The sequence below is a fragment of the Caloenas nicobarica genome, chromosome 7, assembly GCF_036013445.1.
Source record: "Caloenas nicobarica isolate bCalNic1 chromosome 7, bCalNic1.hap1, whole genome shotgun sequence".
In the NCBI taxonomy this organism is placed as follows: Eukaryota; Metazoa; Chordata; class Aves; order Columbiformes; family Columbidae; genus Caloenas; species Caloenas nicobarica.
Genome location: NC_088251.1, coordinates 35,420,781 through 35,448,745, shown reverse-complemented (window position 1 = coordinate 35,448,745; position 27,965 = coordinate 35,420,781). Strand labels below are relative to the sequence as shown.

The following is a 27,965-nucleotide window of genomic DNA, read 5'->3' as shown; positions in this document are numbered from 1 at the left end:
CCTCCCGAGGCAATGCTGGGTTTGTTACTGTAGGGTCTTCTTTCTGTCTTTTCTCCTCACAGCATCCCCTTGCCTGCCCTCCTTTTGTTTCCAGGTGACTTTCTCACTGACGTCAGGGAACATTGGCCGGGTTTTTGAGATCCGTACCACCAACAACACCTACGGAGAGGTGTTCGTGGCACAGCCACTGGACCGGGAGCGACTGGATCACTATACCTTATGGGTAAGCACCAAACCACCCCTCTTACCTCCTTGGGCTGTGCTTCTGCTTTGAGCATCAAGGCTGTTCTTCTGGTCCTGTGAGCTTAAAAATAGCGTTTTTTTGAAAAATCCATCCCCCAACTCACAGATCCAAGCCTCGGATGGCGGCGTACCTCCCCGGAGGAAGGAGCACATTCTGCGGGTGAACATCCTCGATGTCAATGACAACCCCCCCGTCATTGACAGCCCCTTCGGCTACAACGTGAGCGTGAGTGAGGTGAGCACCCAGCACTGCTCCTCTCCTTCCCTCCACCCAGGATGAGGTCTGACCACAAGGTGGGTGAGGACAATCCACCTTGGATGATTTAAGGGTTGAAAGTCCCTTGCAAACCTCATCTTGGGTCATTTAAGGGTTGGTGGCCCTTGCAAACCTCATCTTGGGTCATTTAAGGGTTGGTGGCCCTTGCAAACCTCATCTTGGGTCATTTAAGGGTTGGTGGCCCCTTGCAAACCTCACATTGGGCAATTTAAGGGTTGGTGGCCCCTTGCAAGCCCTCATCTGTGATGGCCTCCTATTTTGGAGCTAGGAGAGAGCTCTGCAGGCAACTTAAGCCCATGAGGCAGCAGCGACCAGCAGGAAGGAGAAGTGGCTACACACCCATGGAAATGCCACCAAAGTGACACAAGAGGTGGCACGAGGCAGAATAGGAATTGCTTTCAGGAAGCAGCTCGGCAAGAGCTGGATAATTAAGCAATAAAACACAATCAGGCGTGAGAAAAGACAACTTATTTCCTGACAGTTTAATTCCTGGACCAGGGGGTTCTCAATTTGACGATGAAAAATGAAATACGAGTAATAGCCAGTGACACTTAGCTGCGAGGAAGTGCTGCTCGTGATTAATAGCTTTGCATTAAAGTTATTGCCCTGTTAGGATTTTCTTATCTATTTAATACATGTTCAGAGCTGGTTGAAGAACAGAATTTCTGTTTTGATTTCCCCCGTAATGGGACTATCCAAAAATAATTAGCCGAGCTCTGAGGCCATTACACAGCCTTCACCTTTGTGCGCACACTGGTTTTTACACTCTTTCAGGCTGTGCCAGCCTAGAAAGGACCTAATGCAGAGATTTCTGTGGCAGAGAATCAAACTGGTGCATCGCAACAAATGGGAGATGCTTTAACATAAGGAAAAAGAGGTGCAATTTTGGCGCGCAGCAGCAGCTGGCTTTGGCAACCTAACAGCAAATGTCACCTGTTAGTTTTATTCTATTTCTTTCAAAGAGCTAACGTAGAAAACACATTTAATTTCAGAGTTTCAAACAAAAACAAAGATCGGAGCACTCAAAGGGCAGAGCCTTTTGTTGCTAAACCTGTGTCTGATCCTCAGCTGAGCTATCAGCAGCAGGGCAAGTAGCCTTGGGTCGCTTTTTTTTGTACAAAGATGCATCTATTAATGAAACATGGTTTGCAATAAGCATGGCAAAAATGGCATCCAGGTGCTGGTGAGGGAGACCCTGGAAAAACAAACAAACAAACAAACAAAACCCACCAAAAAACCCCCACCTCTATATTAGAATTACATTATTAATGTTATTTATTATGTAGTTTCTATGTTATGAGGTGCCTGTGTTCCACGTTGTGTATCTCTGCCGCTCACCCCGCCGTCTCACCCTGCAGAACGTTGGCGGTGGCACGGCGGTGGCCCAGGTGCGTGCCACCGACCGGGATGTCGGCCTCAACAGCGTCCTCTCCTACTACATCACCCGCGGGAACGAGGACCTGACCTTCCGCATGGACCGCGTCACCGGCGAGATCGCCACCCGGCCCTCCCCGCCCGACCGCGAGCGGCAGAGCTTCTACAGCCTGGTGGTCACCGTCGAGGACGAGGGCAACCCCTCCTTGTCGGTGAGCCACAAAAATGTGCTTTTCATGGGAAAGATGGGGCTGGGTAGTGCTGCAGGAGCGAGCTTAGCGTGTAGCATGGAGATGTCAAGTGGGAAAGGGGGCAACAGGCGCGGAAAATGATGTTTTGGTGGCCCAGCCGTTTGGGTGATGTCTCTGGGTCCAGATTTGCTGGTATGAATCAGAACCTTCCCCGGTACCTGGTCCTGCGGGATGCCCTCTTGTAGGTGTTCATGCACAATGTTTTCCATCTCACTGCCTCTGCTCTGAAGCGGTTTTAGCAGAAGCGTTGAACTGTTTCTCTCCCATCTGTAAATGCCAAAAATACCAAGAGCATCCCAACAGGCTGCAGGAGCCGTCCTGCCCTTGCACTCCGAGTCTGAAAGATCTTGAGATGTTGCTCTCACTCCTCACAGGGCAGGGGGTGGCTGGAGCAGCAGCTGAACCACGGTTCAGCTCACTGTGGACCTGTGTGTCTGCTCTGGTGCACGCACATGAGATGAGGTCTGCTAATTATTGCTACAGCCATTGCAGTCCCCGCTGTGTGAGATTTGGGTGGTTCGTTGGTCGCATTGCTGCCATCCGGAGTACCCTGTCCGCAGCGTGCAGGGTCTGAGCTTGCGTTTGGAGGCTGATATGAGACCCCATCCATCAGCCTTTGGTCTGGGGAGGTGGCCGCCTTGCTTTGAAGCTACCAGCCGAGTCTGTCCTAACGCCGCAGCTCTGCGGAGGGGTGAGCAAGCAAGCGCCTGCGTGCACAAAGAGAGCCCAAATTGTGAGCTGGGGAGATGTGACACCCTGCGCGACACCCTGCCATCCTTCCTCTCCCCCACCTCATCCTGCTATCTCTTGCCATCTCTCTGATCTCCCGGCACAGCTCTCGCTGCAAAGCCTTGCTCTACATTTTAAGGAAACAGGTTGCAACCAGCAGTGCAAAGTGTGGGTTGCAACCCTCGCTTCAGGCTTTGCGCTCTCAACTCCTCCCTCCTAGGGTGGTTCACACCCTTGCTTGTGCATCACCATCTTTTCCTTAAGTGATGCTGCCACTGCGGCTTAAATTTAGGTAAGGATCTTCCCTCAAAATGGGAGAAGGCACCCGATCCCCATTGCCCCGGCACCCTGGGAGCATCACTGATACTGTCCTGGTGAGAAATGCCATGTGCCAAGCTGATAAATCCCATTTCCATGGCAACGCCCTCTTCCCTTCCCATTGCTGGAGAGGACAAGTGACACAGCTGATCACTTCACGCTGCCAGAGCAGCGTCCCAGCAGCTTCGCCTGTCCTCAGGGTTTCTGTACCATGTCACTGGTGCGAGTTATGCCAGCAGTGACGACCAAGATCCCGCCGTGCAGAAGCAAAACAAAGCATCCAATGACCCAATTCCTGAGCGGAGATGAGAGTTTCAGCCCTTTTCGGAGCTTGAGGACGCTTAGGTCTTGTGAAAGGCTGTCCCACATGTCATTCAGTGGCTGCTGGCATCGTGCCTGGGTGATGAAATGATGTCTGTCAAGAGTTTGTTACCTACTAGAAACTTGGGTTTCGCAAGTAAATCTAGGCTGATGCAATGATGCACAAACAGGGATTTATTGTCTGTCATCAGTGCGTCCCTCCACGTGCTTTGAGATTTGGCCTCCTGGGTATGGGGGAGGCAGAGGAGACAGATCTGGGAGAGGACTTGGGAGTCCCATTGGTGATCTGTGACATCTGGGACAACAAGTGACTGGCTGTCCTCTGGGGACATGGAAATGCAGGGGCAAAAGGGTAAAATGCTGATGATGAAAGGAAAGAAAACCTTCTTCTCAGGAAAGAAAACCTTCACAAGCTGGTGAGCTGCAAATGGAGACTCTTCCTCTTCTTACATGGGAATTGCAGAAGTCACCAGGGCTCTGTCTGGTCCTGGTGCAAGCCCTGAGGGCTGACTCTGCTCCAGAGCATTTGGGATGCTTCCCACAGCAGAAGGAAGGATGTCTGCCTAAGGGACCCCCATGCACCGGAGACAGACTCCTCCTGGCACCCGCAGCCCTGAGCACCAGTGGGTAAAACCACTCCTCATGGCCTTGATATCAATCTCTCAGCCGCCCCCAGACAGAGCTGCTGCAGCCTTGGTAGTTTCTGTTCCCATCCGCCCGCTCGGAAACAAGAGTTCAGGTGAAGAGGCTCCGTGCTCTCCCCAGGACCGAAGCCCCGAGTGCTGATGCAGCGGAAAAAAGTTGGCAGCAGGGCACCAGCTTGCCCTGCGTTCCCAAGCCGGGTATTTGTGAGAGCTGGTGGGACCTGGCAAGGTCCGTGCGGGCATGAGCATCTCACTGGGTCAACTTCACCGTGAGCATCCTGCCTGAAGGTGCAGCACCGTGCCGTCTGCTCTGCTGGCACGAGGAGCCCCACAGCCTATGGCACGGGGTATCCCAAAAGAAATGGGATTCCTGCAGCATGCAGAGAAACCTGTTTCCGGCAAAGCTTTTTTACGTTTTCAGAAGAGAAATGCAAACAGAGGGACTCAGAGAGGGTTTCAAAGCAGTTAGGACCACGGGCAGGCAAATCCCACATGTGCCTTTCCGGCTGCAGCTGCTGGGACAGGGGGAGGGAAGCGCAGGAGGTTCTGGGCGATGGGAAAGGGCTGAGCCGTGGGCGGCTATGAAGTGCAAGTCCCGTACTCAGGAAGTTACATCCGTGGTGGGAACATCAGTGCTGGCTTCTCTTTTACCCCTCTGCCTGCGGTCGGACTGTATTGAAGTTACTCTTGCTGAAGCCAACACCAGATTAATCAAATCCTGCCACGGGGCCAGCCCATTGCAGAGGCAGACACTGTTTCCTCAAGCCACGTAGCATGAAAATTCGTCGTGCTGCCGGGGATGCTCTACCTGGGCATGCTGCCTGGTATGGCTATTGCTCAGATGTGACGTTGTTTTAGTATGAGTAATGTTTATGTTTGTCTGGTGGCAAATTTTTTTCCTCCCATTTTACAACAAAAGCAGAGGAGACAAAACCAAAACACACCCTTTGAGTAACAGCATCTACCACAAGGTTTTATCTCCTTGCTGCAGGCTGAGTCACGCTGGAGCCTGACCCACGAATTCTTTTGGATAAGCAATGCCGGGTCCTGCACTTGGATGGAGGATGCTCTGAGGGCACCTGTGTCCCTAGGGTCCCCTGGCGTGGCTGAAGGCAATGGCCCTGGGGACAGCTACTCTGGCTGTGCTGGCCCCAGGAGGATCTGGGGAAGCCAGCTGGAGCGTTTCCCAATGCCTGCTGCTCCCGTGCCTCCACGGGGGCTCTCCAGATGAACTTTCTAACTTACAGGCATTAAAAAAAAAAAAACCACAAGCAAAACCAAACAAAACCCATAAACATCCTCTTTTTCTTTTAATCAGCACTGATAATGAAACAAACAGAAAGATAAATTCCCCTGATCCCAAGCCAAGGATAAAATTACAGCAGAAATAAGGCTCGCCCCGATGTGTGTCCAGCTGAAAACGTGGCAGCCTCTCAAGTCCGCGGCCATCTCAAAAGCCTGGTGGGGAAGGAGGGCTCTGGCAGTGGCAGGGAGCCTCTCCCCTTCCTGTTTTGCAAAGAAAAAGGTAGTACAAGGTTGGCCAGTGACCCTGTTTTGTCTCACAGTGGATATAAAGTACTTTTCCATCCGCTCCCGGAGAGGATGTTCCGTCAAAGATGCAGAAGCAGCTTGACATTGCAGAGCTTAAACCCCTGGCAATAAGTTAAATCCTGGGGGAGGCTTGCAGGTGCAGGTTGTCTTTCCTTCCTCGCATCTCCAATTTACATCTAGTCCGTAAAACGCGAGCAGGACAAAGCCACGCTCTTCTCCACAGAAACAGGTAGTAAAAACCAAAGTCTGGACAAGAGAGGTTCCCGTGCAGCTCCAGGGCAGAGCCAGGGCAGGAGGTGAGGGCAGGACTCTGTATTCAGTGTCATTTTGTGAGGTTTTGCTGCCCATGGCCATGCCACCCTTCCCGGGGCTCCCAGCGGGTGAGCGTGGCCTCTCCTGGCTGCGCATGGGGGATGTGGTTTCCTCCGACGTCTTTAGTCTTTCAAGGAATTTGGTGAGTCGGGAACAGGATCTGGAAAAGGGCAGACCACAAGTGTTAGTCCAGCCTGCAGCTGTGGGGATGTGCTTCAGGAAGCAGCTTTTGCACAGAAAACAGAGGCTTCGGGTCCTTCCCATCTGCAAAGCCCTGGGACTTGATGTTCCACACAACGCAGAGTTTGCAGCTGATATTTAAACTCCTATTTTCTTAGTCACCCCCAGCTCCCCCATTCCTTCCCACCCCTCCCACAGTGGTACCCAGGGGCTCTCAGCATCTCCTGTCACTCACCCAGCGTTGGGAAGAAGCAGTCCCCGGGGCCAGGGGGGGACAGAGGGGTGCCAGGCTCAGAGAGGAGGTGCCGGCCAGACTCGGAGGGCTGCCGGCTGGCCATGTAGGAGAGCTGGGGTCGGGGCCGTGGCTCCGTGCTCGCTGAGGGGACCGCCTCGAAAACGGGGTTTTCGATGCCCTGGGCACTGCTGTGGAAGAGGAGAGGGTGTGAGGGGTGGAGGACTGCACAGAGGTGGGGGGGTTGCATTTTTATTTTAGGAGCCATTTTTATCCCCAGGCTTTTGGCTGAGCGCTGGGAAGAACCAAGCAGGGCAGGGAGTGGGTTCAGGCAGTGGCTGAGAGCAAGTGGAGAGCCGGCATGGGGGTGAAAACATAGCCGAAAGGCATCGTGGTTTTGAGCGCTCCTGGGATACGGGGAAATGTGTGCCTTTAGCACAGGCAAAAAGAAAGGAGCCATTTCCCACTCAGAGAGAGGGAACAGAAACAGCGGCTGCCGGAAAAGGCACAGGACTCCAGGCAGGGGTGCCACCAGCATCCCCTTTGCCCTGCTGGGCTGAGGATCCATGCCAGCTTCAAAGGGAGGGGAGGAGAGGTCAAAACCCTTGCAGGGACTGAGATGTGGGCAGAGGGCATGCAAGGAGGTTGGGGGGAGCTGCAAGCACGTGAGTGTCCTCACCTCTCCATCCTGACGAGCTCATGGGCACCTGCCAAAGACAAAATGGTCGGTGCGAGTGCCAGCATGGGAAGCCCAGAGTCAAACCCAAACCCACTGCCAGCACCGTTTTCTGGTGTCTCATCCACATCCAATTCCTCCTCTTCCTTTGCATGAAGCAGGTGCTTCTGCCAGCGCAGGGCAAGGTGAAGTGCAGCTGTGGTGCCTGGGCTGCAGCCTGGCCCTGCTCGTGCCCCGGTGCACCCACCACCCACCTGTGACACCCTTCCAGGGCTCTGCAAAACGCCACCCCAGCATTTGGCTGCCCCTGCGCTTGGGCAGCACCCTGTCATTTATTTCCCTTTGCCGTAGCAGATCCCACAGCCCGTGTTACTCGAGTATGCTGGATGGCTGCACGGTGAGCATCCCAAGTCAAGGTGCACAAGTTTTGGCCCAGATTGTGCTGAGGGAAAGCTCCCAGTGGAAATAACCTGCAGCTAAACGGGTCTGAGACACCACATAAGCAAATCCTTCTGGGTTTTGCCTTCCCTCTTCGGTTAAATAGCAGCCAGGTGATGCTTTGTGGCACAGGATGGGGAGCTACACCCCAGCCATGGCAAAATGGATGCACGAAGGCAGGCATCTAGTCTTTTCGGCTGGGGACAATGTCAAAAGCACGGTTCCCGTTCTTGTGGCTGGCATCGTGCCGGTGGCTGCTGCAAAAAACCACTTCTCCAAAGGGTTTGCTCAGAGCCACCCACCCAGCTCGGTGAGAGAAACCACAGGGCCCCTGGCTTGCCCCAGGCCTGATGCAATGGCTCTGCTCGTTAAGGTGGTGCCCCTTTCCGCTTAATTACTGAAATCACGGGCAGCTGAGGGCAGGCAGGAACTGGCAGCTGCCTGCACCTCAGCACTGCCTGGGGCAGCGGAGGGAGACTTGCTTGCTGCAGTCCCATTGCCATAGGCATGTAAGGGGTTGTTTTAAAGCAGGGAGGGGGACCTGCCTTTGGGCCACCTGACATGGTGGCCGTGGGACTCAGGGCAGCCAAATGCCCTGGCCCCAGCGGGACACATCCCAGCCCACGCGGACCATGGTGACGCAGCCCAGGAGATGTGCTGGCTACGTACGTCTGCTGCTGACGGCTTGTCTCTGCTTGTAAATCAGGAGCAAGATGAGGGGCAGGCAGAGGATGCCCACGATGCAGGCGCCTGTCGCCAGTGCAGCAGCCGTGATATCTGCAACAGAAGAGGGCGGTTTCCTCAAGCCGTAGCAGAACCATAGGGCAACACCGGTGTTGCCCCACACCTGATGCAATCTGCCTCCCTCACACACGGGTGGTCCACTCCTAGCAGGATGGGGTTTCCTAGCATTGCCAGTTGAAGAGATAAGCTCCAAGGCATCGGTTTAGGACTTTGTCCAAAGTCCTTCATTGCTGGAGGATGCCTCAAGGTCTTTCTTTAGTCTTCTAGATATGAGGGGAGAAGCAAGGGCCCTGATAAAGCCCTTTGAAGTCAGCAGAAAGGCTCCCCATAAGGCAGACAGCCTGAGGGCATGTCTGTGGCCATCAAGGTCCATGTGGGACAGCCTGTGACAGGGTCAAGGGCTGCCTAAATCAAGGGCAGGTTCCACTCAAGCCCTCCTCTCCAGCACATCCATCTGGGGGAGCAGCCTCTTGCTCCAGTGTCTGTGTTTTTGGGGCAGAATTTTTTCCCCTTTTCTTCCCTGCCCAGCATTAGGGACTGAGATTTTGAGCACTCCTCATGGGGAGGATGGTGCAGTTTCCCATGGCTGGGCTGAACCCCAACCATGTTGCAAACCAGTTTTGGCAAAATCTGCCTATTTAGCCGAGGCGACATGGGCTCGGGATGACGGCAGCGTGTTGCAAGAGGTTCCTGTGACTCTTTGCTTTTCTGTCCCTTCCCATCTGCTTGTGGCAGCAGCTGCTAAAACCCTGATCAAGTTTTTGGGGGGAAACACAGCGGTTTTTTCCTTTTACCTTTGCTGGTGGCGGTGTGAAACGTGCAGTTTTGAAGCCCTCCATTGCCTGTGGAGAAGAGAAAAGCACGTTAGATCTCAGGGGATTCATCCAGGTACCACGGAGCTGCAAAACACCTGCTAGCTGTGCTTGCCTTTGCTCACCAGCACTGAGAAAATCAGCCCAGAGCATCCCAAAAGCAAGAGTTTAGTCCCAGGAAGCGTACACCAAGATTCCTGCCATGACACCCCTCTCCCCTCGCAGCAGCGGGGCCCAACCCTGGTCATGCAGGCCCTTTTTTCCAATCTAAAAGTATCTATCCTAACGCTGCAAACCAAGGGCAGGAGATGCCTTCCACAGCCTTCACTGGGGCTCGCCTGCCAGACAACTCCTTTTATGTTGAGGTTTGTTTTCCTCTCCTCCAGAAAGAGGTTGAGGAAGATCAGTGAAACTATGTAACACGGATTTTATTGCGTTCCAGCCTCTTGATTTTTTTTTTTTTTTTTTTTTAATGTTTTAGTGCTCTCTGTCCCTAAGTCAAACCTTCAACATCTGCTGTCCTTTGACTCTTGCAACACAGCTTGGGCTTTCAGCATCAGCCCACCCTGCCTCCCCAGCCCCAAAGCTGCACCCCAGCATCCCTGATGCACCTCAGCATGGGTGGGGGACAGGCAGGGGCTCCCCTTTCCCCCCTCACCTTGCTGAATCTGCAGCTCCACGAAGCCGTGAACGACTTGCAGGGTGTGGATCCTGCTGTGCTCCCGCCTGGCCTCGATGGCGTAGCAGCAGTAATTCCCACTGTCCTGCAGCGTCAGGTTCATCACCACGATGTGAAAAGCACCGTGGTGGTCGGGGACAAATTCCACTCCGTGATGGCTGGTTTGCCCCCCGAGGGGGGATTTTTGGGTGTCGTTGCCCGGCGGCTCGTGGTGCCTGGCCAGGTCGTGGTGCAGCTCCTTGTTGGTGACGTTGCGGATGTGCTTCTTCTCGGAGCAGCTCTGGTCGCCGTTGCTGCTGAAGTACCAGGATTTGTAGAGCAGGTTGTGGCGGTCGGTGAGAGGACCACTGATGCGGCAGGTCAGGGTGACATTCTGGCCCTCGGGGCAGACACAAAGCGAGTACGGGGTGGTGATCAGGAAAGCTGCCGGCCCTCCTGCCGGGAAACAGGTGACCGAGTCAAACCCCATACCCCTGGGCTTTTCGTAGCAAAATGGGGATCCCTCCCCAAACAAGCCCTGCAAACCCCACCACGGATGGTGGCAGAGGGATGGCTCAGGGTTGCAGAGAGCTATCAGAGGAAAAGAGAGGGATAAAATCCTTCACCCGTGCCTTTAGGGCAAGAAAAACCCCTGAGTTCCCCGTATCCCAAGAGCAGATGGGAAGCACGGCATGAGCCCTTCGCTTGGTCCGCAGCAACATCCCAGCCGGACTGGGAGCACAATTTCACCCTGGAAATAAGCCCTGGAGGAGAGGTATGCCTTAAATAGAGCTGAGCATCAGCTTTTAATAGCAGCAGGGAAGCCAAAGTTTGGCCAGGGTGGTCGTGCGGGGCAGGGAGGTGGGGTTCTGCCCCAGCTTATGGGGCACCAGATTTCTGTAAAGCTGCGTATGGCTTGCAAATGGCGAAATACAAGTGCTGCTGAGCTGGCAGAAAAACAAAAAGGGGGAGAAAAAAAGAAAACAGCTAGGAGGAGCCTGTGCCCCCTGAGATCAGGCGGGGAGCGGGTCCCACCCTGCTTGTTTTTCAGCCCCGGGGGAGGAGAAGGAGGAATTGGCCAACGCTGACTGTGAGGAGCTGCCTGAAAATGAAAACAGTTTTCAGAAAGAAATCTCTGACTGCTGCCGGCTGCAAAAGGCGTAGTGGGGGGCCTGGCAGAGGCACAGGAGTGTGTCTGGGGAGAGACGGAGGGAAGCAGAGGAGCGCATTGTGGCGTTACTGGTCCCATCCCAGCACACCGGTGTAGGGTACTGGTGGGTAAAGGGAGCTGCGCATGGGGGAGAGAAAAGAGCAAATATGGGCGAGTCTGGTGCTCTGGCCCCACCGGGGCTTTCTGTTTGCAGAAGTGCAAATGTCGCCTCTGAAAGCTGAAGAAAAAAGCAGATTCTGGGTTCATTTTCTTTAAGTTATTAAGCAAAGGAGGTACCTGGGGCAGGCTGGTTTACAACAGAGAAGATGGTACAAGATGTTATTTTATTTTGGTAACATCCTGTTGTGCCATTAGCTCCACTGCCGTTTCGCTTTGAGGTTTTTCACTTGCTATATCGAGAGAGTGTCGATCAGCGGCAGGGTGTGCTGTGCCTCCCCAAAAGCCATCCCACCGAGCGAGTGGCTCCCCATCACCGGAGAGCATCCTCCTCCGGGCAGGGTCACCGCAGCACCACCCCAGCACGGGGCTCCGCTCCAGAGACCGAAAGTGAAAACCTCCTCTGTGCGCTCCACCTCTTGGGGTTATTTTTGGTTTTTAGACCACTCTGGGGCAGAGGTTTGCCTGGTATGAGCTTAATGCTGTCGCATTTAGGCTCGTTTTCAAGCCCCAGTTGCTCCTCATCCTCAGATGCTGCTGGGGCCGGGATGCTCGGCGGGGCCGGCTGGCTTTTCGCACACAGCAGAGTGGGTCCCCCAGCTCCTTGCCAGCTCTCCGAGCACAAAAGGCACCTCAGATGTGTTTCTCAGTACCTGCTGCAGCGGGAAGTGCCCCATTCACATGGGGGGTCCCCCGGGAGCACGGGGAGGGGAAGCCAGGGCTCTATTGGAGGAAGCCACACTTCCAACACCTTGCAAAAGTATCTGCAGGAGTCTTTGTTTTCCACCCCCGGCATCGCTCAAACAGGGGCCGTCCTGCTCATCCTCACACAGTTTGCAAAGCCAGGAGTTACTAAACCATCCAGCTTCCACCGCCGGGGCTTGATGAGAGCCGTCTGGATGGAAAGTCAGCACAGCCCACGCTTTCGGCTGCAGGGAGGGGCGGAGGTTACCATGTGTGCGAAGGCTTCGGCATTGCCAACTTCCCTTCTTTCTCCTGAGTGGGGGAAGGCTTCCAAAGCTAATGAGGGGAGGAGAGCTGGTGAGGCACGGCGTGCCCCATAGCAGCACCAGGGAGGTTGTTGGTGCCTCCCCAAGCGGTAAGGAAGCTTTAAAGCCATGCTAGGTACCAGCTGGTGCACGGAGGAAACATCTTCTTTTGGTGTCTTTACACTAAAGCTCATGGATCTTAATCTCTCCCAGGCACTGCGGATTTCCATGCCCAGACTCCAGGTTTGGCTCCGTCCCATCCTGGTCAGACCGTTCCCTTTGATGTCAATGCTGTTGGCAAATGCCAAAATAAAGCCAGACGCTCGGTTTCACACAGCTCCAGCTGACAGCCGGGGGGGGCGGTGCTGGACCCATCGAGGTCCAAGCCAAGAGCTGTCGTCTTGTCGCCATCTGGTAAAGGCAAAGGAGGTCTCAAGCAGGTGCCAAAAGCACCCCTCTTGTTCTTTGGCACCTCGGTAGCTTCAGCTCTGACCCACGGTGCTGCATCGATGCGGCACAGAGCCTGGCACATCCCTGGTGCTGGCACCACTGCCAAGCTTGCAACCTGGGAGCTCTCCTTTCAGAGAAAACAAATTGCAAAAAGTGCTAAAGTCTGTGTTGCTTTGCTGACCAACAGCACAAGTGAAGCAGGATTTCATGCTGAATTCCATGTTGGTGAGCAAAAGCTTCTCCTGGCTGCTTCTCCTAACTTGGGTCCCCACTCTGGCAAGCGGGTGTTTGATTTACACTCCTGTAATTTCCACATCATGTCACCTCTTTCCACCCCAGGGAAACCTGGGTGGGAGGGCTGCAGCCTTTGGAGTGGCTCAGCCACCGCAGAGGAGGGGCTGCCGGAGGGAGAGCAGCTGCTTAGTGCTGGAGCGAGGAACCCGGCTTTCATCCTTCTTCTGGGAGCTTTTGTAACAGCCTCACATGAAAGTGCCGCAAGCCCCATCGTCACTGTGTTGTCATTATGCTTCAGAGTTATCAGCTGGGTGAGATGTGCAGGGACATCCTTACCTTGGCACAAGTACTTACAGCAGGAAAGAAAAAGGGGAGAAAAAAACTTACCGAAGGTGCCAGACACCCACATTAATGGCCCTCAACTCCCATACTCCGAGGAGCCAAATGGCTTTTCAGCCACTCCCTGGGTACCCGTGACCCGGACCGTGGGGACAACAGCCTGGAGCTGCTGCACCCACCAGAGGGTCCTGCCTTGCTCCTCGTCCAGCACAGCCCTGGCTCGGGGACTGGGTCACAATGCCAGGTTTGCACTTGGGATGCAATTTTGGAAAGCCCAGCTCAGCTGCCATCCCTTGAGTGTAGAGGAGCCGCTTCCCCATCCACCTAGCCGCCAGCATCTCCAAACCACGGGGGAGCTGGGTGTCTCCGAGGGCTCTACTTCTCCATCAAGCCCAGCTAAAATTAGCTGGGACTTCAGAAAGTTTTGGCAGGCACAAAGCTCAGTTCCTCTGGCACCAGGTTCACATTGAACATTGGTATCCAAGTTTGTTGCGTTGCGGAAGGCTTGATGTTCAGTCCCGGCACCCCAGATGCATAAATGAAATAATCCAAAGCCCCACAGAGATGCTGGAAATCACTCCCTGCTGTCAAAAGGCTCGAATGAGAAGGAGAGCACACTTCAATCTGTGCTGGCCTGGCTGTCCCAGATGAGAAAGGAGAGGGGACTCCCTGTCCCATTGGAACGGGGCATCGTATCTTCCTGGGAATGTGCCAGCAGAGGTCCTGGAAGGAGTCACTTTGCTGTCCCAGAACAGAGGAGAAGCCAAGCCGCAGAGGATGCTCATCCCCTGTCTGTGCAGGGCAGGGAGGGACCACAGTCCTTCCCTGCTTCGTCCTCCGACCCTTCATCCGCAGATGGGCTGTGGTTTTAATTGCCACCGCCCCTGTTTGCCTGCCTGTCCCCAGAGCCCTGGTACGGAACCACTGCCTGCCAGGGCTGGTGTGGAGTCAGGCGTGAAGCATCCCCCTCCCAGAGCATCCCCCCGCTGTGCTGAGGAGCCACCAGTGAGTTTCCAACCCTGGGAAGCTGGAAGGGGAAGGAAAAGGCAACTCAGTGGTCCTGCCCCAGCTGCCCACCCGGAGAAGCTGCCTGGCACATCCCAGCAATGATGGTGGAGCGGAACATCCTTAGAGAGGGTATCTGAGCCCTGCTCACACAAACTGCCTCTCTCTGCTCCCCCAGGGTTGATGGAAGGCTCCTTTCACCACGGCATGGCCGGGGACCTCTGCAGTGCCGGGACAAAGTGCCATGCAGGAACAGGGTGGCTTTTGCAGCTCAGGATCCCTGTCAGGGGACCGGCAGGGACAGGGAGTGCTGCTTTCTTTCCACACACATCAGATCAAAGCGAAGGAGGAAGGAGGAAAACCCAAACGCAGAGTTTTGAAACAGCAGCTCCCCTGTGGCCCCTGTCCCTCAACATAGCCAGCACCGTGTGAAACGCTGGTTTGATCCCCCCTACTCCAAAATCACAGGGTGAGAACGTAAATAACCCTGCAAGTAACCCAAATTCCTCACGCTGAGGCACAGCCCTGGCTGAGCAAATGCGGTGCCCCAAGCGAGGAGAGTTTCTTCGAGCCAGGAGGAGAGGAAAGCGAGCTGGAGCTTACCGTGGGACACGAGCAGGCAGAGCATGGCCAGCAGCAGCCTGGGCTGGGGGGACATCACCTCCATGGTGCCTGGGGTGGCCGGGGGGTGCTGGCCTCTCCGGAGCCGGCCGCACACTCTGAGCAGCCCCGCAGCAGCAGCCGGACTTGCAGACACAGGAAATTTCATTGAGATGTTGCAGGCGGTGATGGAGAGAACTGCGAGCACCCCCAGGAGGTGAGCTGGGGCAGGGAGCTGCAGGCAGCTGGGGGGAGCGGCAGCACCCCAAATGGGCACCCTGCTCGGGTCCCCACCCGTTTGGGCAGCAGCAGGTGCATCTGCTGGGGTTTTTTTCCCTTATAGCATTGTAGCAGGTAGCTTAGAGCAAGCTGGTCCCCCTGTGTGCTGTTTTGGGGTAGGTGAGGGGATGCTCGCTGTGCAGGGGAACATGCTGGTGCTGGTCCCCATCCCTTCCTCAGTTGGAGCTGATCCCCTGGGGCCAATCTCCAGCTTGTTTGATTTGTGCACTTTGATTGTAATTATTGTTTTTCCCGTGTTTGTGAGGATTAAACAGGCAGAAACCCTCCTGGGGTGAACAGGAGGCAGGTACAGGAAGGGTAAGTCAAAGCAGTCCCAGCTCAGGGAAGAGAACAGAGCTTCCCAACCAAAAAAGGGTAGGACATTGTCCCCCTCCTGCAGCCCATTTGCACCGGGGGACCCTTACTTTGCCCTCAAATATCAAAGCGGCACCATGGGCTCACATAAATCCTGGAGCTTCACTTTGAATTCAAAAGGCGACGATGAACTCTCTGGCCACCTCATTTCTAACAGTGCGGGCACATGCCTGTTCCCTGAAAAGTGGAGCCCGGAGACACGTGGAGGTTTGCAAACCGCAAGAAACTTTGCTGCTAACCTGCTCTGAGTTTGGAGCATGCAGTGAAATAGAAAAGTCGCTAATTACCGTGTGGTTTTGTGGTTTTTACAGCAAACATGCCTGTGATGCTCTCGTAAAAAATGTAACCCTTGTCTGTCAGGAGGAAATTTGTCTCTGGGGGAATGTGTAGGCACGAAGTCCAGGGACTCCAGGAAAATGGTTTATGTGTCCCGAGACCCCATCTCTGAGCTGAGCTCTTAGGCAGGGTGGCATGCTCTTGTCACCTCCCCAGCCCCAGATGTGCCCCTTTGGTGACACAACCAGAAGACATCCTTCAGTAAGTGGCTGTGCAGGGCCAGATACAGCTGGAAGAGGGTCAGGACAGGCTGAGCCTGACCAGTGGTGAAATTGGGGTTACCAGGAGGACAATGGGACCTGTGGGTAGAGAGACCAGGTCTCTGAGATGCTCATTTTTCTTCTTCTCTTGAGCCATGGCAGAATCATCTCCAGGTACCTTCCATCCGACCACGTTGCCACCCTCGGTAGTAACAACCAAGGTGTCCCCACTGTCAAGGTGAGCAAGACATGATGGGGTTCAACCTCTGGCTTTTCCTCGGCCATGAGCTGCTCCATGGTGTTATCAGCAATGGTAAAAAATGGGTGAAAAGGAAAGGCATCCCAGAGACATGCTTAGCTTGGGAACAAGAGTGTGATTTAATCTCTGTACCCCACCGCTACCTGGAGATGCATCTGCAGCCATGGCTCATTTCATTTTGAGCCCTGCATCCCGTTTGTGTCTCTTGGCAGGGTTGAGCCCACATTGGTCATTGACTTTGACTGGTCCAGCCTTCCCCAGCCAGCTCCAGGAGTTGCGGAGCCAGTCCTTCCATGGTGCTTAACACAATGTCCCCATGTCCCACAGGCCACCACCACAGTGTATGTCACCATCCTGGATGAGAACGACAACGCTCCCGCTTTCCAGCAGCAACTCTATGAGGTGACCCTTGACGAAGGTCCCGCCACGCTCAATGCCACCCTGGTCACTGTGCAGGCCCTGGACTGGGACGAGGGACCCAATGGCACGGTTGCATACGACATCACTGAAGGCAACATCTTGGGTACCTTCCACATCGACAGTGCCATGGTCAGTAAGGATGCCAGCCCCATCCCGGCCGTGTCCCCATCACAGTCCCCTCACTCCTGGCCACTCTCCCCTCACCTTGCAGGGGCAGATCCGCACCGTGAAGGAGCTGGACTATGAGATCAGCCACGGGCGCTACACCTTGATCGTCACCGCCACCGACCAGTGCCCCATCATCTCGCGCCGGCTGACGTCGACCGCCACGGTAGGGAGCTGCTGGCAGGGTTGCGACACCACAGCCTCTTCAGGGTCGAGAAGTTCCCCCTCGTGTGAGCAGTTTTCACATCTCCTTCCCAGGGGTCGCCAGTCGCTTTTCCCAGCTGTGGCCGGTTTGTCCAGTTGCCGTCATGGGGGTTGCAAAACAGGGAGGTGGGTAAGGGATGCTCATGGGTTAATTAGCCCAATTATTTGGTTCCACAAAGACACAGACAGAAGGAATTCCTGGAATTGCTTTTAAGTAGCACTAGATTTTCTTCAGATGTCCTCTTGGTTCTTCTTGCCTGGAGGGACAGTAGGTAGTGAAGCATTGCTAGAGCATTAATTTCTGCTTCATCTTTATCTTCTCTTATTATTTATCTCCTTTTAAAACTCCTTTTTCATTAATTGCATGGAGGCTATTTGAAACCCCTCGTCATTTTTTTGTTGCTTCTCTCTATAGCTCTTCCATTTCTCCTGGACCATGGTGGCCTAAAATTAGTGCACAGCTCAAAGTGTGGGAAGGGCAGCCTAGCAGCTCCAAAGCAATTTTTTTACAGGAATTTAATACACTGACTGTTTCTGTAGCCTAACCCAAAATTTGATGGGATGTATGGCAGACATTCTCCATGTCCAGAATGATTTTGGGGTCTGCAGGTGAGAGGGTTTGGTTAGATATTCTGCCTTGGCTCCTCATCGTAGACCATTATGCCTCAACCAGATATCGAGCCAAGCATTTACTAGTCCCCCAAAGGAGATAAGTTCTTGTATACAAAGAAAAATAGAGAAACTGAAGGGGAGAAATTTCTGTGGGTAAAATCTGTCCCTGCAAGCCTGGCAGCTTGGGCAGATGTGTGCATCTGATACTGCTGGAGATGCCTTCAGTGGCAGAAACCTGGAGACCTGGGCAAGGCAGCAGCTGCTGGTGAAGGCAAAGCTCTCCCTGCTCTTGGCCCAAGCAGAGACATGAACTTGGAAAACCCTTCAGCAACAAGTACTGAAGCTGGAAGGAGTAGGAAGCACCCTCCCTCCATGGCCCAGGGAGTTTGTGCCAGCACCACAGGAAAACATCGCTTTTAGGAGGAGGTTTAGTGATTATTTAAGATCCCGAGTGATGTGAAATCCATCACCCTGATAAGGCATGCCAGTGTTTGTTTTCTCCACTGCTAGGAAACGGAGCAGACATTCAGGCAGACTCTTCTGTAAAGATTAGATTTAGCCAGTAACAAATGCCATTCTGATGGATTTTGCCATTCTTTAGCCCAAGAGGTCACAAAAATTTTCAGTGTCTTTCTCATAACCATTAGTACCACCAACGCTCAGCTTCTTATTACCCACTGGAGACTCTCCTCCTCAGGTCAGGTTTCTCCATTGTGCAAGTTGCCTGAAGCCTAGCAAGGGGTTAACCCTCTTTGCGATATAGTTTAGTATAGGCCTATATATAAATGTCTTCTGTGTAGTATGACTCAGTTAAAAAGCAAGATGCAAGTGTATTGGATCTCCAGCTTTGCCAGCAGCCCCATGGTCTACTCTGTCCTAAAAAAGTTGATGCTTTCCCCTTTGGAGATCTGTAGGATTGATTTCTAGCCAGCCAAGCATGTCGTAGGAAGGAGTGTCAAGAAGGGAAATATGCCAGCGGTGTTGGTGGTGGTTTGGGTTGAAATAAGGACACGAGCTGCAAATTTTGTACAGTTTACTCAGCATTAGGAGTGAAGTCCTTGGGGAACGAGTGTGCAGCTGGCTGTGGAGATCGTGCCTCTTTGAACTCATGGCTTCGATGGTCAAATCCATGTCTGAGGTTTCTGTCTATCCAGCCTGGGTTTCAGGATGTGAATGTGGAGAACATTTGGCTTTTGCCTTGACCCCTCCATCACGGTGCATGGCTCGAAGGTTGGAAAGGGCCCCACCTGTATGTAGCTGGAGTTTCATGGTGTCACTGTAGAACGGGCAGGATCAGGAATAACTGAGTTTGAGTTTCTGAATTGTAAGCTGGATGTTTGGTGAACCCGGCAAAGCCAGAAATATGGGAGGCATTTTGCAACGTCACCCATTCATGGCTTCCCATGGCCAGCGGGCTGGTCTCCCCTTCCACCCCTCTCCTCTCGCTTTCTTCCACCCTCTCCTCCTGACCACAGGTGCTGGTGAACCTCAACGACATCAACGACAACTGTCCCACCTTCCCTCGGCCCTACGAGGGTCCCTTTGATGTCACGGAAGGACAGCCCGGCCCACGCGTCTGGACCTTCCTGGCCCATGACGACGACTCAGGACCCAGCGGGCAAGTGGAGTACAGCATCGTCGCCGGGGACCCCCTCGGTGAGCGGGGACCTAGGGGTGTCACCTCTCTTTCTGGCTCCTTCTCCTTCATGGAGAAACCCAGTTTGCAGGAGCTGGCGTGGGAGCGGAGGAGGAAGTGTTTCAGAAAAGCCATCCTCCCCGCCGGGCGCTTCTGCGAATTCAGTCTTTCGACACCAGGAAATCCTGTTTTGAGCAACAGGAAACTTAACCTGTTCATGGCCAGCGCTTGTGCAACGAAGGGGGGAAATCTGCTAAACAACAAAGGCAAAAAAATATTAAAAAGGCAAAAAAATCAGACCGCAGAGAGAAACCTAGAGCTGCAAGCGCACAGCCCCGTCCTCTCACCCGCATGGCGTTTGCAAGGTGTGTGGAGACCGAGTTGCTCTGCGGCCCATGATGAAGTTGTAGCTCCAGCCCCACCAGCACTCCAGAGAAGCCGCGGGCACCCCCAGCCATGGGGATGTACAGCTGTCCCTCTGTAAATGCGTGGTGACCTTAGCCCAGGGTATCTGGAAGGCAGAGCCCCTTCCCATCTCTGAAGCTTTTGCAGACCCCTCTGCAAAGCTTTTGCAGAAGAACTGGGATGTTGTTGGGGGATCCATGCTCTGGTCATCATAGGGAACAGGCAGGTGCTTGGAGGGCTGTTGGCACCTCCAAAAAGGCCCAACCAAGGAGTGCAAACACCTCTTATTTGGCCATTCAACTCACATCCCCTGCTGCTGCCGGTACCTGGGGGTGCATCAGCCCTGGGGACAGGCCCCAGCTGCCCACAGCCCTCTCAGCTGCCGTAATGGGGCACTGGGGCTGTTGTCCCCAAGCCCACCATGGTGCCTGTCACCCTGGGGAGCCGGGCTGTTGGTGAGAGCACAGCACAGCACAAACCAGGGCCCTGCTGTTTTTGGCAGGCGAGTTTGTCATCTCCCCGGTGGAAGGGGAGCTGCGAGTACGGAAGGATGCTGAGCTGGACCGTGAGAACATCCCATTCTACAACCTCACCATCGCTGCCCGGGACCGGGGGGTGCCCCCCCTCAGCTCCACGGTGAGTCCTCTGGGGCAGTGTGAGAGGGTTGTGGGGTGCTGTCTTCTGTCCCCAGCTCCTTCCTTGGGGTCTCCTCTGCCTTTGCTCTCCTCTCCTCCTACTCCTCCCTCTTGGCCCTGGGGCTTTCCTCCCCCAGACTGTAGTGGGCTAAGTGGAGAAGCCCAGCTCTTGGCCAGGGAGTGGGCAAAAAAAGGATGGGATGGATGGAAATAGGTGCCATATCCCCGCATCGGTTCTCTCCTGGGCAGATGATGGTGGGCATCCGTGTGCTGGACATCAACGACAATGACCCTGTGCTCCTCAACCTCCCCATGAACCTCACCCTCAGCGAGAACACCCCCGTATCCAGCTTCGTCACCCGTGTCCTTGCCCGGGATGCAGACAAGGGACCCAACGCCCTCCTGACCTTCGACATAACATCAGGCAACACAGAGAACGCCTTCTACATCAACAGCACTGTATGGCCCTGGGGATTGTGGCCGCCCTGCGCTAGGGGTTGGGGTACCGGCACACAGAGGGTGAACACCCCTGGTCCCAGAGTCCTACCTTCTCTGGGTACCCATGGGTGCCATCTGGCGTGCTGCCTTCCCTCACCCTGCCCTGACAGGAGGTACCCCAGTTGGAAGCATGTCTCACATCCCTTGCACCTATTTTCTCCCTTTTTTCTCACTAGAGCGGCATAATCTACGTAAACCGCCCGCTGGACAGGGAGCGGGTGGCTGAGTACAGGCTGACCGTCACGGTGAAGGACAACCCCGAGAACATCCGCAATGCCAGGCGGGTAATTACGGACACTGCCCAGGCCTCCAGCAGTGCAGGCAGCAGGGAGGGTGGGAGAAGGGGCTCCTGCCATGGCCAGAACCAGGTGGTGCTTTCACCCACAGCATTTCCAATAGGACCCTCCTCCCCTAAAATTATCTGGGAGTCCCAAGTCTGGGGCTGCAACCACCAGAGAACAGGACCAGTAGGATTTAGGGCAAGTCCAACATCTCATGTTGACTCTAGTCACAGAAGGTGGGAAAAAGTTGGGCTGGAATGCTGGACCACAACAATGACACCGGAGCATCCTTTGGCTCTGCCAAAGTGTCCCACAGATCACCCCTTGGGGTGCAGGCTGGGAAGGGATGCCCAGCCCCGGGCTGAGGGTCCCTGCAGACCCTCCAGGGTGGTCCAAGGATCCACAGCATCATGGTTGCACAGGGCTCCAGCTTTGAACAACAGTGGGAGAGGCAGGAGGTGAGTTCAAGGAAATGATATTGCGGTCATCTCCCTCTTGTCCCCATTTTCCTTTAGGATTTTGACCTGCTGGTCATTTACATAGCAGATGAGAACGACAACCGCCCCCTCTTCACCCAGAGCTCCTACCAGGCTGAGGTGATGGAGAACTCTCCCCCGGGTAGGTCTCTCATTGCTCCCTTATGAGGCTCCTGGAGACACTTTTTGGGGCTGGGCGAGGGGAGATGTCTCCTGGCTGTCGTAGAGGAGACACGATGTTGAGCAGGGAGAGGCTGCAGGTCAGTGGGACGGAGATGCTGAGTATGAGGGGCTCCTGCCAACCACTCGGGGAGCTCAGCCTCGAGGAGACCATGGCTTTGGTCCATGCTGCTGGTGGAAACCCTTCCAGGCACAGTTCAGATGCAACCCTGCAAGAAATCAGCCCTGTTTGGGAATTGCTCAGCTGCAGACAGCAAGCCATGTCCGTGGCCCGAGCCAGGGAGGCAGCACTGAGGGCACCAACCTGCCCGATGTCCCTGCAGGGGATGGGGTGCCAGCTCTCGTCACCAGCACCTGGTGCCACCTTGCTCCGGGGGTTAGAGATAAAACAGTCCAGCCTGTCCAGGTAGATATTACGCAGGCAAAGAGCTAGAAATATTTCTTGTTTTCTTTTTGACTTCTTGCCGTTTAAATCGCTCCCTGTTCCAAGAGCTCAGGTACCTCCCTGTCCCACCATTGAGGGACATCCCAGGCGAAGGGTTTGGGTGCCTCCAGGTGATGCCCTCGCTGGCAGGGTGCTGGTGCCACCCGTCTGACGGATGTGTCTGTCTGTCTGTTTGTTTTTAGCCGGACGTGCCGCCTGGGCCTCGCGAGTCGGTCTGCAAGGCTGCAGCAGCTGCCCCCCCGCTGCCTTGTGCCCTGCGAGGCCACGCTCTGTCACCTCCTCCATCCATTCATTGCTGTCCCTCATGCGTCACCAGGGTGGGAGGGGAACGGGGGGGCTCTGTGGTCCATGACCCTCCCTAACCCTTGTGATCCCCCAGGGACTCCGGTCACAGTGCTCAATGGACCCATCTTAGCTCTGGATGGTGACCAGGGCAGCAACGCTGTGGTGACCTACCAGTTCCTGGAGGCATCTCTGGACCTCTTTGTAATCAACAACAGGACAGGTGGGGTGGCACAGCAGGTCCCTGTCCCCAGCCCAGGGCCACCAGGCAGCCGTGGAGTCTGTCACTGGGTTTCCCCCTTTCACCAGGTGTCGTCTCGGTGAAGCCCAGCAGCGTGATAGACCGAGAGGCTTTGCTGGACCCTTGCTTGGAGTTCACACTGGTGGCTCGTGATGTGGGGGGGCTGAACAGCACTGCCAGCCTGGCCGTGACCATCCTGGATGACAATGACAACCGCCCCGTCTTCCAGCCAGCATCCGTCACGGTGCGGCTGCGGGAAAACAGCCCCCCAGGTCAGGAGAGGGCTGGGACTGGGTGTCAGGGTGGGTGATGGGGAGACCTGGGTGTCCCCCTGGGAGTGTGAAGATCCAGCTCCCAGAATCAGGGCTGGCCAGGATGAGGTCGAAGGAAAAAATTTGAGAATGGGGGCTGCTTATGTTGCTTGGTAGTATTTGCCTTGGGACTGGGGGTTTGTGGCTGCTGCCCAACAACTCTGGCTTGAGAAGGCTGTGTCTCCCCCTTTCCAGGCTTTTCCGTCCTCCAGGTGATGGCCACAGATGCTGACAGTGGCCTCAACCAACAGCTCGATTACCGGATCGAGGGCGGCAGCCAGGACAGGTTCCTGATCGATGCCACCACAGGGGTGATCCGTGTGGCCAACATCAGCATCGACCGGGAGGAGCGGGATGCCTACCGGCTGACGGTGGTGGCCGTGGACCAGGGCACGCCGGCGCTCTCTGGCACCGCCACCGTCAGCCTCTTCATTGACGACGTCAACGACTGCCGGCCCGAGTTCATCAACCCCATCCAGACAGTCAGCGTCCCCGAATCCGCCACCCCCGGCACTGTGGTGGCTGAGGTGACCGCCATTGACCGCGACCTCCACCCCCGCCTGGAGTACTACCTTCTGGAAATCGTGGCCCGTGATGACACGGACGCACTGGTACCCGACCAGCAAGGAGCATTCGCAGTGGATTTTAGGACAGGTAGGAGAGCGGGAAGGGCGGCACAGGCGGTGTGGACCCCCCTACTCTCTTCTGCTTCTTCTTCTTCTTCTTCTCTGCCTGGAGGTAGGTGTCCGAGTCATGGGGAGATGATGTTCCCCTCCTCCTTCCCCGTCCTCCTCCTCTGGCTGCCCTATCTTACCCTGCCCTGTCCTTTCTTCCCCCTCCGACTGGCTTAACCAACCCTTTTCTTTCCTTTCCGGCTCTCGGCCCGCCAGGTTTGTCTCTGTGTCTGCGCTCATTTTCTCTCTCTGTGCCATCCATCACCTCCCTCCATCTCACCCACCTCCATGGCAGGTGGCCCCACTGCGGGCCGGGGGCTGCTCAGCCTTGGCAGACCGGACACGGGCACCCTCGCTGGGGGGATCAGGGAGGTTCTGGAGTAAGTGGTGGGTGACAAACTTTACCTTCAGGGAAGGAGGGCCAGGAACTCCCCACATCTGTTTTGGAAGCACAGAGCTGATCCAGGAAAGAAAAACACCCTTGTTGGCAAGGACACAGGACAAAACTCTTAAAGATGCCGGGGTGCTGAGCTAAGGTGGATGGGGAGCAACAGTTGCTCCCAAACCTTTCTTGTCCACACAACCCAAACCCTTACCCTGGCTGAGGCAGTGTGAGAAGCTGTTGGCTGGGCAGAGGGGAGCAGGCAGGAAGGCAGGAGATGGAGAGCTGGGGGAGAGAAGTCATCTCTTCCCATAGCTATAGTGTTTTCCCTGTTCAACTTTTGGGGAGAGGCAGGAAAGCAAGTCCAGCGGAGCGTGCAGCAGTCGGCTGATGCAGACCATCTGTCCGGGTTCCTCAGTGAGGGGGACACAGGCACAGCCTGTGACCCCCATCTTTTCGGGTTTCCCAGGAGCTGTGAAGATCAAAACTCCTCTCAATCGGGAACTGGTGGCCACCTACGAGGTCACCATCTCCGTCCACGACAATGCCAGTGAAGTCATCGACCGCTCGGTCAGCGTGCCCAATGGTAAGTGCAGGGTCCTGCCAGGCAGAGGCAGGACTGGCAGATGCCAGGGGCTGGCACAGCCTTTCCCAGGCACTAGTGCAGCTTCTGGGTAGCCAGCAGCTCTCCCACCTCCCTCGCCATCCTGAGCAGCAGCACTTCCAGCAGGACCAGTCCTAGATGAGCTCCCAGCAGGTTCGGGTTTTCCTCCGAGCCCTCCTTTAGCAAATGGTCCATCCATCCCAGGGCTGCACTGGGGATGGAGAGGAGCATGTGCCCACAACCATACCATGGGAGACATCATTGCTTCGTTACCACCCCTATGACATCTTGCCACCCTCCTGCTGGTAAATCCAGGCCTGTGTGTGTGAGAAGGCACACAGAGATCAAGAGTAGGTCTGAAGAAGGTGAGACTATCCCACAGGCAGCTCAGGGCATAGCAGCTTTGCTGAACGTTGGCATTTTTCTTGATGAACCAGCTCCATTTAGTTGGCTTTCCTGGAGTTCCATGCCTGTATCTTTACAATCCTCCTTTTCCCATCCTTCCTTTCCTCCTTTTTCTCACTTGTCCTCTTCCTTGTCTCTTCCTCTGTGGTTTCCACCATGGCCACAGCCAAGCTGACAGTTAATGTCTTGGATGTCAATGACAACACGCCCCGCTTCCGCCCCTTTGGAGTCACCTATTTCACCGAGAGGATCCTGGAGGGAGCCACAGAGGGCACCACGCTCATCTCCATCTCAGCAGTGGACCCGGACAAAGGTGCCAATGGCCAGATCACCTATGAGCTGCTGAACCTCTCCCCAGAAGGCTACGCCTGCCTCGAAGACCAGTCGGCAGGTCGGTGGCTAGAGGGGGTGGGAATCCTGGGACAGGTTGGTGGCCCTGGGCAGGTTTCTCATTTCAGGGTCTGCCATCCTCCAGGGAAGGTCGTGGCCAACAGGACGGTGGACTACGAGGAAGTGCAATGGCTGAACTTCACTGTCCGAGCTTCCGACAATGGCTCTCCCCGCAGATCCGCTGAGATCCCTGTGTACCTCCAGATAGTGGACATCAATGACAACAATCCCGTTTTCAGCCAACCATCCTACCAGGTGAGCTGGGCTCCCCCATCCAAGTTTGTGTGGGGCTGAGCAGTACCTCCTCGGAAAGGACGGACACAGAGCTGGAGGCTCCCCAGGGACATCTTCTATTCCCTCTGTCTGTGCTTGAACCATCTGAAGAAGATGGTCAACCCAGCAATGTACTGTGTGTAAACATCTTGTTCTGGGGCCAGCGGTGCCCACCCCTGGGTGCCACCCTCAGCCTTGGATACCACCCGCTAAACCAGCAAGTGATGCAGGACCTGCCTGCTCCTTTTTCTTGCAGAAAGCTGTCTTTGAGGACGTGCCATTGGGTACGGTCATCCTGAGGGTCAAGGCCACAGATGCAGATTCTGGGCGTTTTGCTCTCATCCAGTACAGCCTGGGAGATGGAGAGGGCAAGTTTGGGATAAATCCCAACACGGTAAGGAGCCAACTGAGGCTGGAACAGAGCAGGAAAAGGGAGGGGAGGCTGAGATGGTCCCACCTTGTGCCTTGCTCCTGCACCTCAGCTTCTGCCCCTTCTCGAGCTCTACCAGACGAGATCCACCTGAAGGTCTCTGTGTGCTGCAGGGTGACATCTACATCCTGTCAGCCCTGGACCGGGAGAAGAAAGATCACTACACGCTGACAGCTGTGGCCAGGGATAACCCTGGGGACATTTCCAGTAACCGGCGGGAGAACTCCGTGCAGGTAGGACTCTCCTCCCACCACCCATTGTGTTGCGGTCCCTGGCAAGAAGGTGTTAAACGTCAGGCTTGCCACCCCAGCAGGCTCACTGGTGGCTCTGGGTAGGAATTAGGCAGAAGGTAGAGCAGATGACCCGAGGGGCTGTGGGGTGGAGGGTGCAGGGGGCTTTGTGCCATTGGGACAGGAGGGGACGGAGCAGGAGGGGCAGGGGAGGGTGACACTATTGTCTGTGAGCATTCCGACATGAATGGGCGCCCCAGCCGTGGCAGCCCCCATTGTTGGAGGCAGGAATTTGACCAGCAGAGCTAAACGAATAGCAGGAAGGGCACCGGGCTCCTGCTGCGGAGCCGCGGATCACGGCGGGGGTACGGCCCCCAGGGGCTGCCCGGCTGTCTCCAGCCTCACGTCACTTGTCGAAGGTGCTGATCACAGTCCTGGACATCAACGACTTCAGACCCCAGTTCAGCAAGAGCCAGTTCAGCACCAGCGTCTACGAGAACGAGCCGGCGGGGACGTCGGTGATCACCATGACCGCTACCGACCTAGATGAAGGGGACAACGGCATGGTGACCTACAGCATCGAGGGCCCTGGGGCGGGTAGGTGCTGCCTCTGGGTGGCTGCTCTCGGGGAGGAGGGTTACCATGAGGAGCAATTGAAGGAGACACAGGGGACAAGCCCGCATCCCGTGGGAGCAAGGTTGTGCACGTGCAGCTTTTGGTATTGCTCCACATTTCCCAGTTCCTCATGATGTGGCATTTATGGCTTTGCCTGTCTTTGTCCTTGGCTTCTCCTCTTGTCCCCCCCACCCCAGCAGGACTTTGTACACTAGTGTGTCTTAGAGCAAACTCAGAGGAAAGCTGGGAAGGGCTCGGAGGTCGTGGGTGGACAGTAACAGTGCCTGAAATCCAGTATATTTCTGCATGCCAAGGAGTAATGGGAACCAAGCAAAAGCCAGCATAAAGGGAAATGGCAGAAATGTCATTTTCCTGAGACCCACAGGCTCCTCTGACGTCCTTCTGACCACTGCGCTGTCCTGACTGGTGTAGCTCACCTGGGCAGGAGTGAAAGTCAACCAGGGGTGGCCTGGGAGCAGGGTCCTTGTCATTGCCCCGTGGCAGGGAGTCAGCAGCTGGCAGAGACGCTCTGAAATTGAGAGAGCAACCCAAAAGCATCCGCACCTCTGGCCTCAGGCAGCCGGCTCTGCTCCATCACTCCATCACAGGGATTTCCCCTAGTGAGGGGTGTGCTTCACTTGGTAGACTGGTTTCTAATTGTAATTTATCTGGTGCTAAGTGTCCTGAGACAGACGTGTTTTTTCTGCCCCCAGAGGCTTTCAAGATCAATAAAGACTCCGGGCTTGTCACAACCCGCCGACGCTTGCAGTCCTACGAGAGGTTCAACCTGACTGTGGTGGCCACGGACAAGGGACACCCCCCTCTCTGGGGGACCACCATGCTCCACGTGGAGGTCATCGACATCAATGACAACCGCCCCGTCTTCGTCCGCCCGCCCAATGGCACCATCCTGCACATCAAGGAGGTAAATCCCTGGACAGGGAGCAGGGGTCATGGCACACCGAGACCATGCCTGGGAGCCCTGCTGCATCTACTGGTGGCAAAATCTATTCTCTGT

General features: G+C 55.3%; 2 protein-coding genes across 3 annotated transcripts in view; one reads left to right on the top strand and one right to left on the bottom strand.

The window, feature by feature from the left end:
- The window catches only part of CDH23 (cadherin related 23), a 193,365-nt gene that overhangs the window by 158,333 nt on the left and 7,067 nt on the right, over window positions 1-27,965 (top strand). The window contains exons 34-50 of the mRNA XM_065638593.1: window positions 95-223; window positions 350-478; window positions 1,879-2,106; window positions 16,481-16,702; window positions 16,785-16,904; window positions 19,030-19,210; window positions 20,098-20,231; window positions 20,480-20,689; window positions 20,905-21,012; window positions 21,525-21,627; window positions 24,470-24,586; window positions 25,176-25,400; window positions 25,485-25,654; window positions 25,929-26,066; window positions 26,216-26,335; window positions 26,752-26,929; window positions 27,661-27,872. Of these exons, the coding sequence (XP_065494665.1) occupies window positions 95-223; window positions 350-478; window positions 1,879-2,106; window positions 16,481-16,702; window positions 16,785-16,904; window positions 19,030-19,210; window positions 20,098-20,231; window positions 20,480-20,689; window positions 20,905-21,012; window positions 21,525-21,627; window positions 24,470-24,586; window positions 25,176-25,400; window positions 25,485-25,654; window positions 25,929-26,066; window positions 26,216-26,335; window positions 26,752-26,929; window positions 27,661-27,872 (2,724 nt within the window). The remainder of the gene's footprint in view (window positions 1-94; window positions 224-349; window positions 479-1,878; window positions 2,107-16,480; window positions 16,703-16,784; window positions 16,905-19,029; window positions 19,211-20,097; window positions 20,232-20,479; window positions 20,690-20,904; window positions 21,013-21,524; window positions 21,628-24,469; window positions 24,587-25,175; window positions 25,401-25,484; window positions 25,655-25,928; window positions 26,067-26,215; window positions 26,336-26,751; window positions 26,930-27,660; window positions 27,873-27,965) is intronic.
- VSIR (V-set immunoregulatory receptor) lies at window positions 5,449-14,828 on the bottom strand. Of its 2 annotated transcripts, none has more exons than XM_065639165.1 (7): window positions 14,708-14,828; window positions 9,761-10,216; window positions 9,085-9,132; window positions 8,216-8,323; window positions 7,112-7,139; window positions 6,436-6,623; window positions 5,449-6,180 (listed from the first exon to the last, which is right to left on the bottom strand). In XM_065639165.1, exons 1-7 carry the CDS (start codon window positions 14,769-14,771, stop codon window positions 6,143-6,145), a joined length of 930 nt encoding a protein of 309 aa, XP_065495237.1. In that variant the 5' UTR covers window positions 14,772-14,828; the 3' UTR covers window positions 5,449-6,142. The 2 variants fall into 2 exon arrangements, with proteins under 2 accessions (XP_065495237.1, XP_065495238.1); XM_065639166.1 differs by having other exon boundaries at window positions 6,436-6,620.

Coding starts and splice junctions, on each gene's coding strand:
- VSIR (XM_065639165.1), bottom strand. CDS start 14,771: ATGGAGGTGATGTCCCCCCAGCCCAGGCTGCTGCTGGCCATGCTCTGC. Junction 7,140..8,215: donor ACAAGCCGTCAGCAGCAGAC/GTACGTAGCCAG, acceptor TGTCTTTGGCAG/GTGCCCATGAGCTCGTCAGG. Junction 6,624..7,111: donor GAGCTCGTCAGGATGGAGAG/GTGAGGACACTC, acceptor CCTCTTCCACAG/CAGTGCCCAGGGCATCGAAA.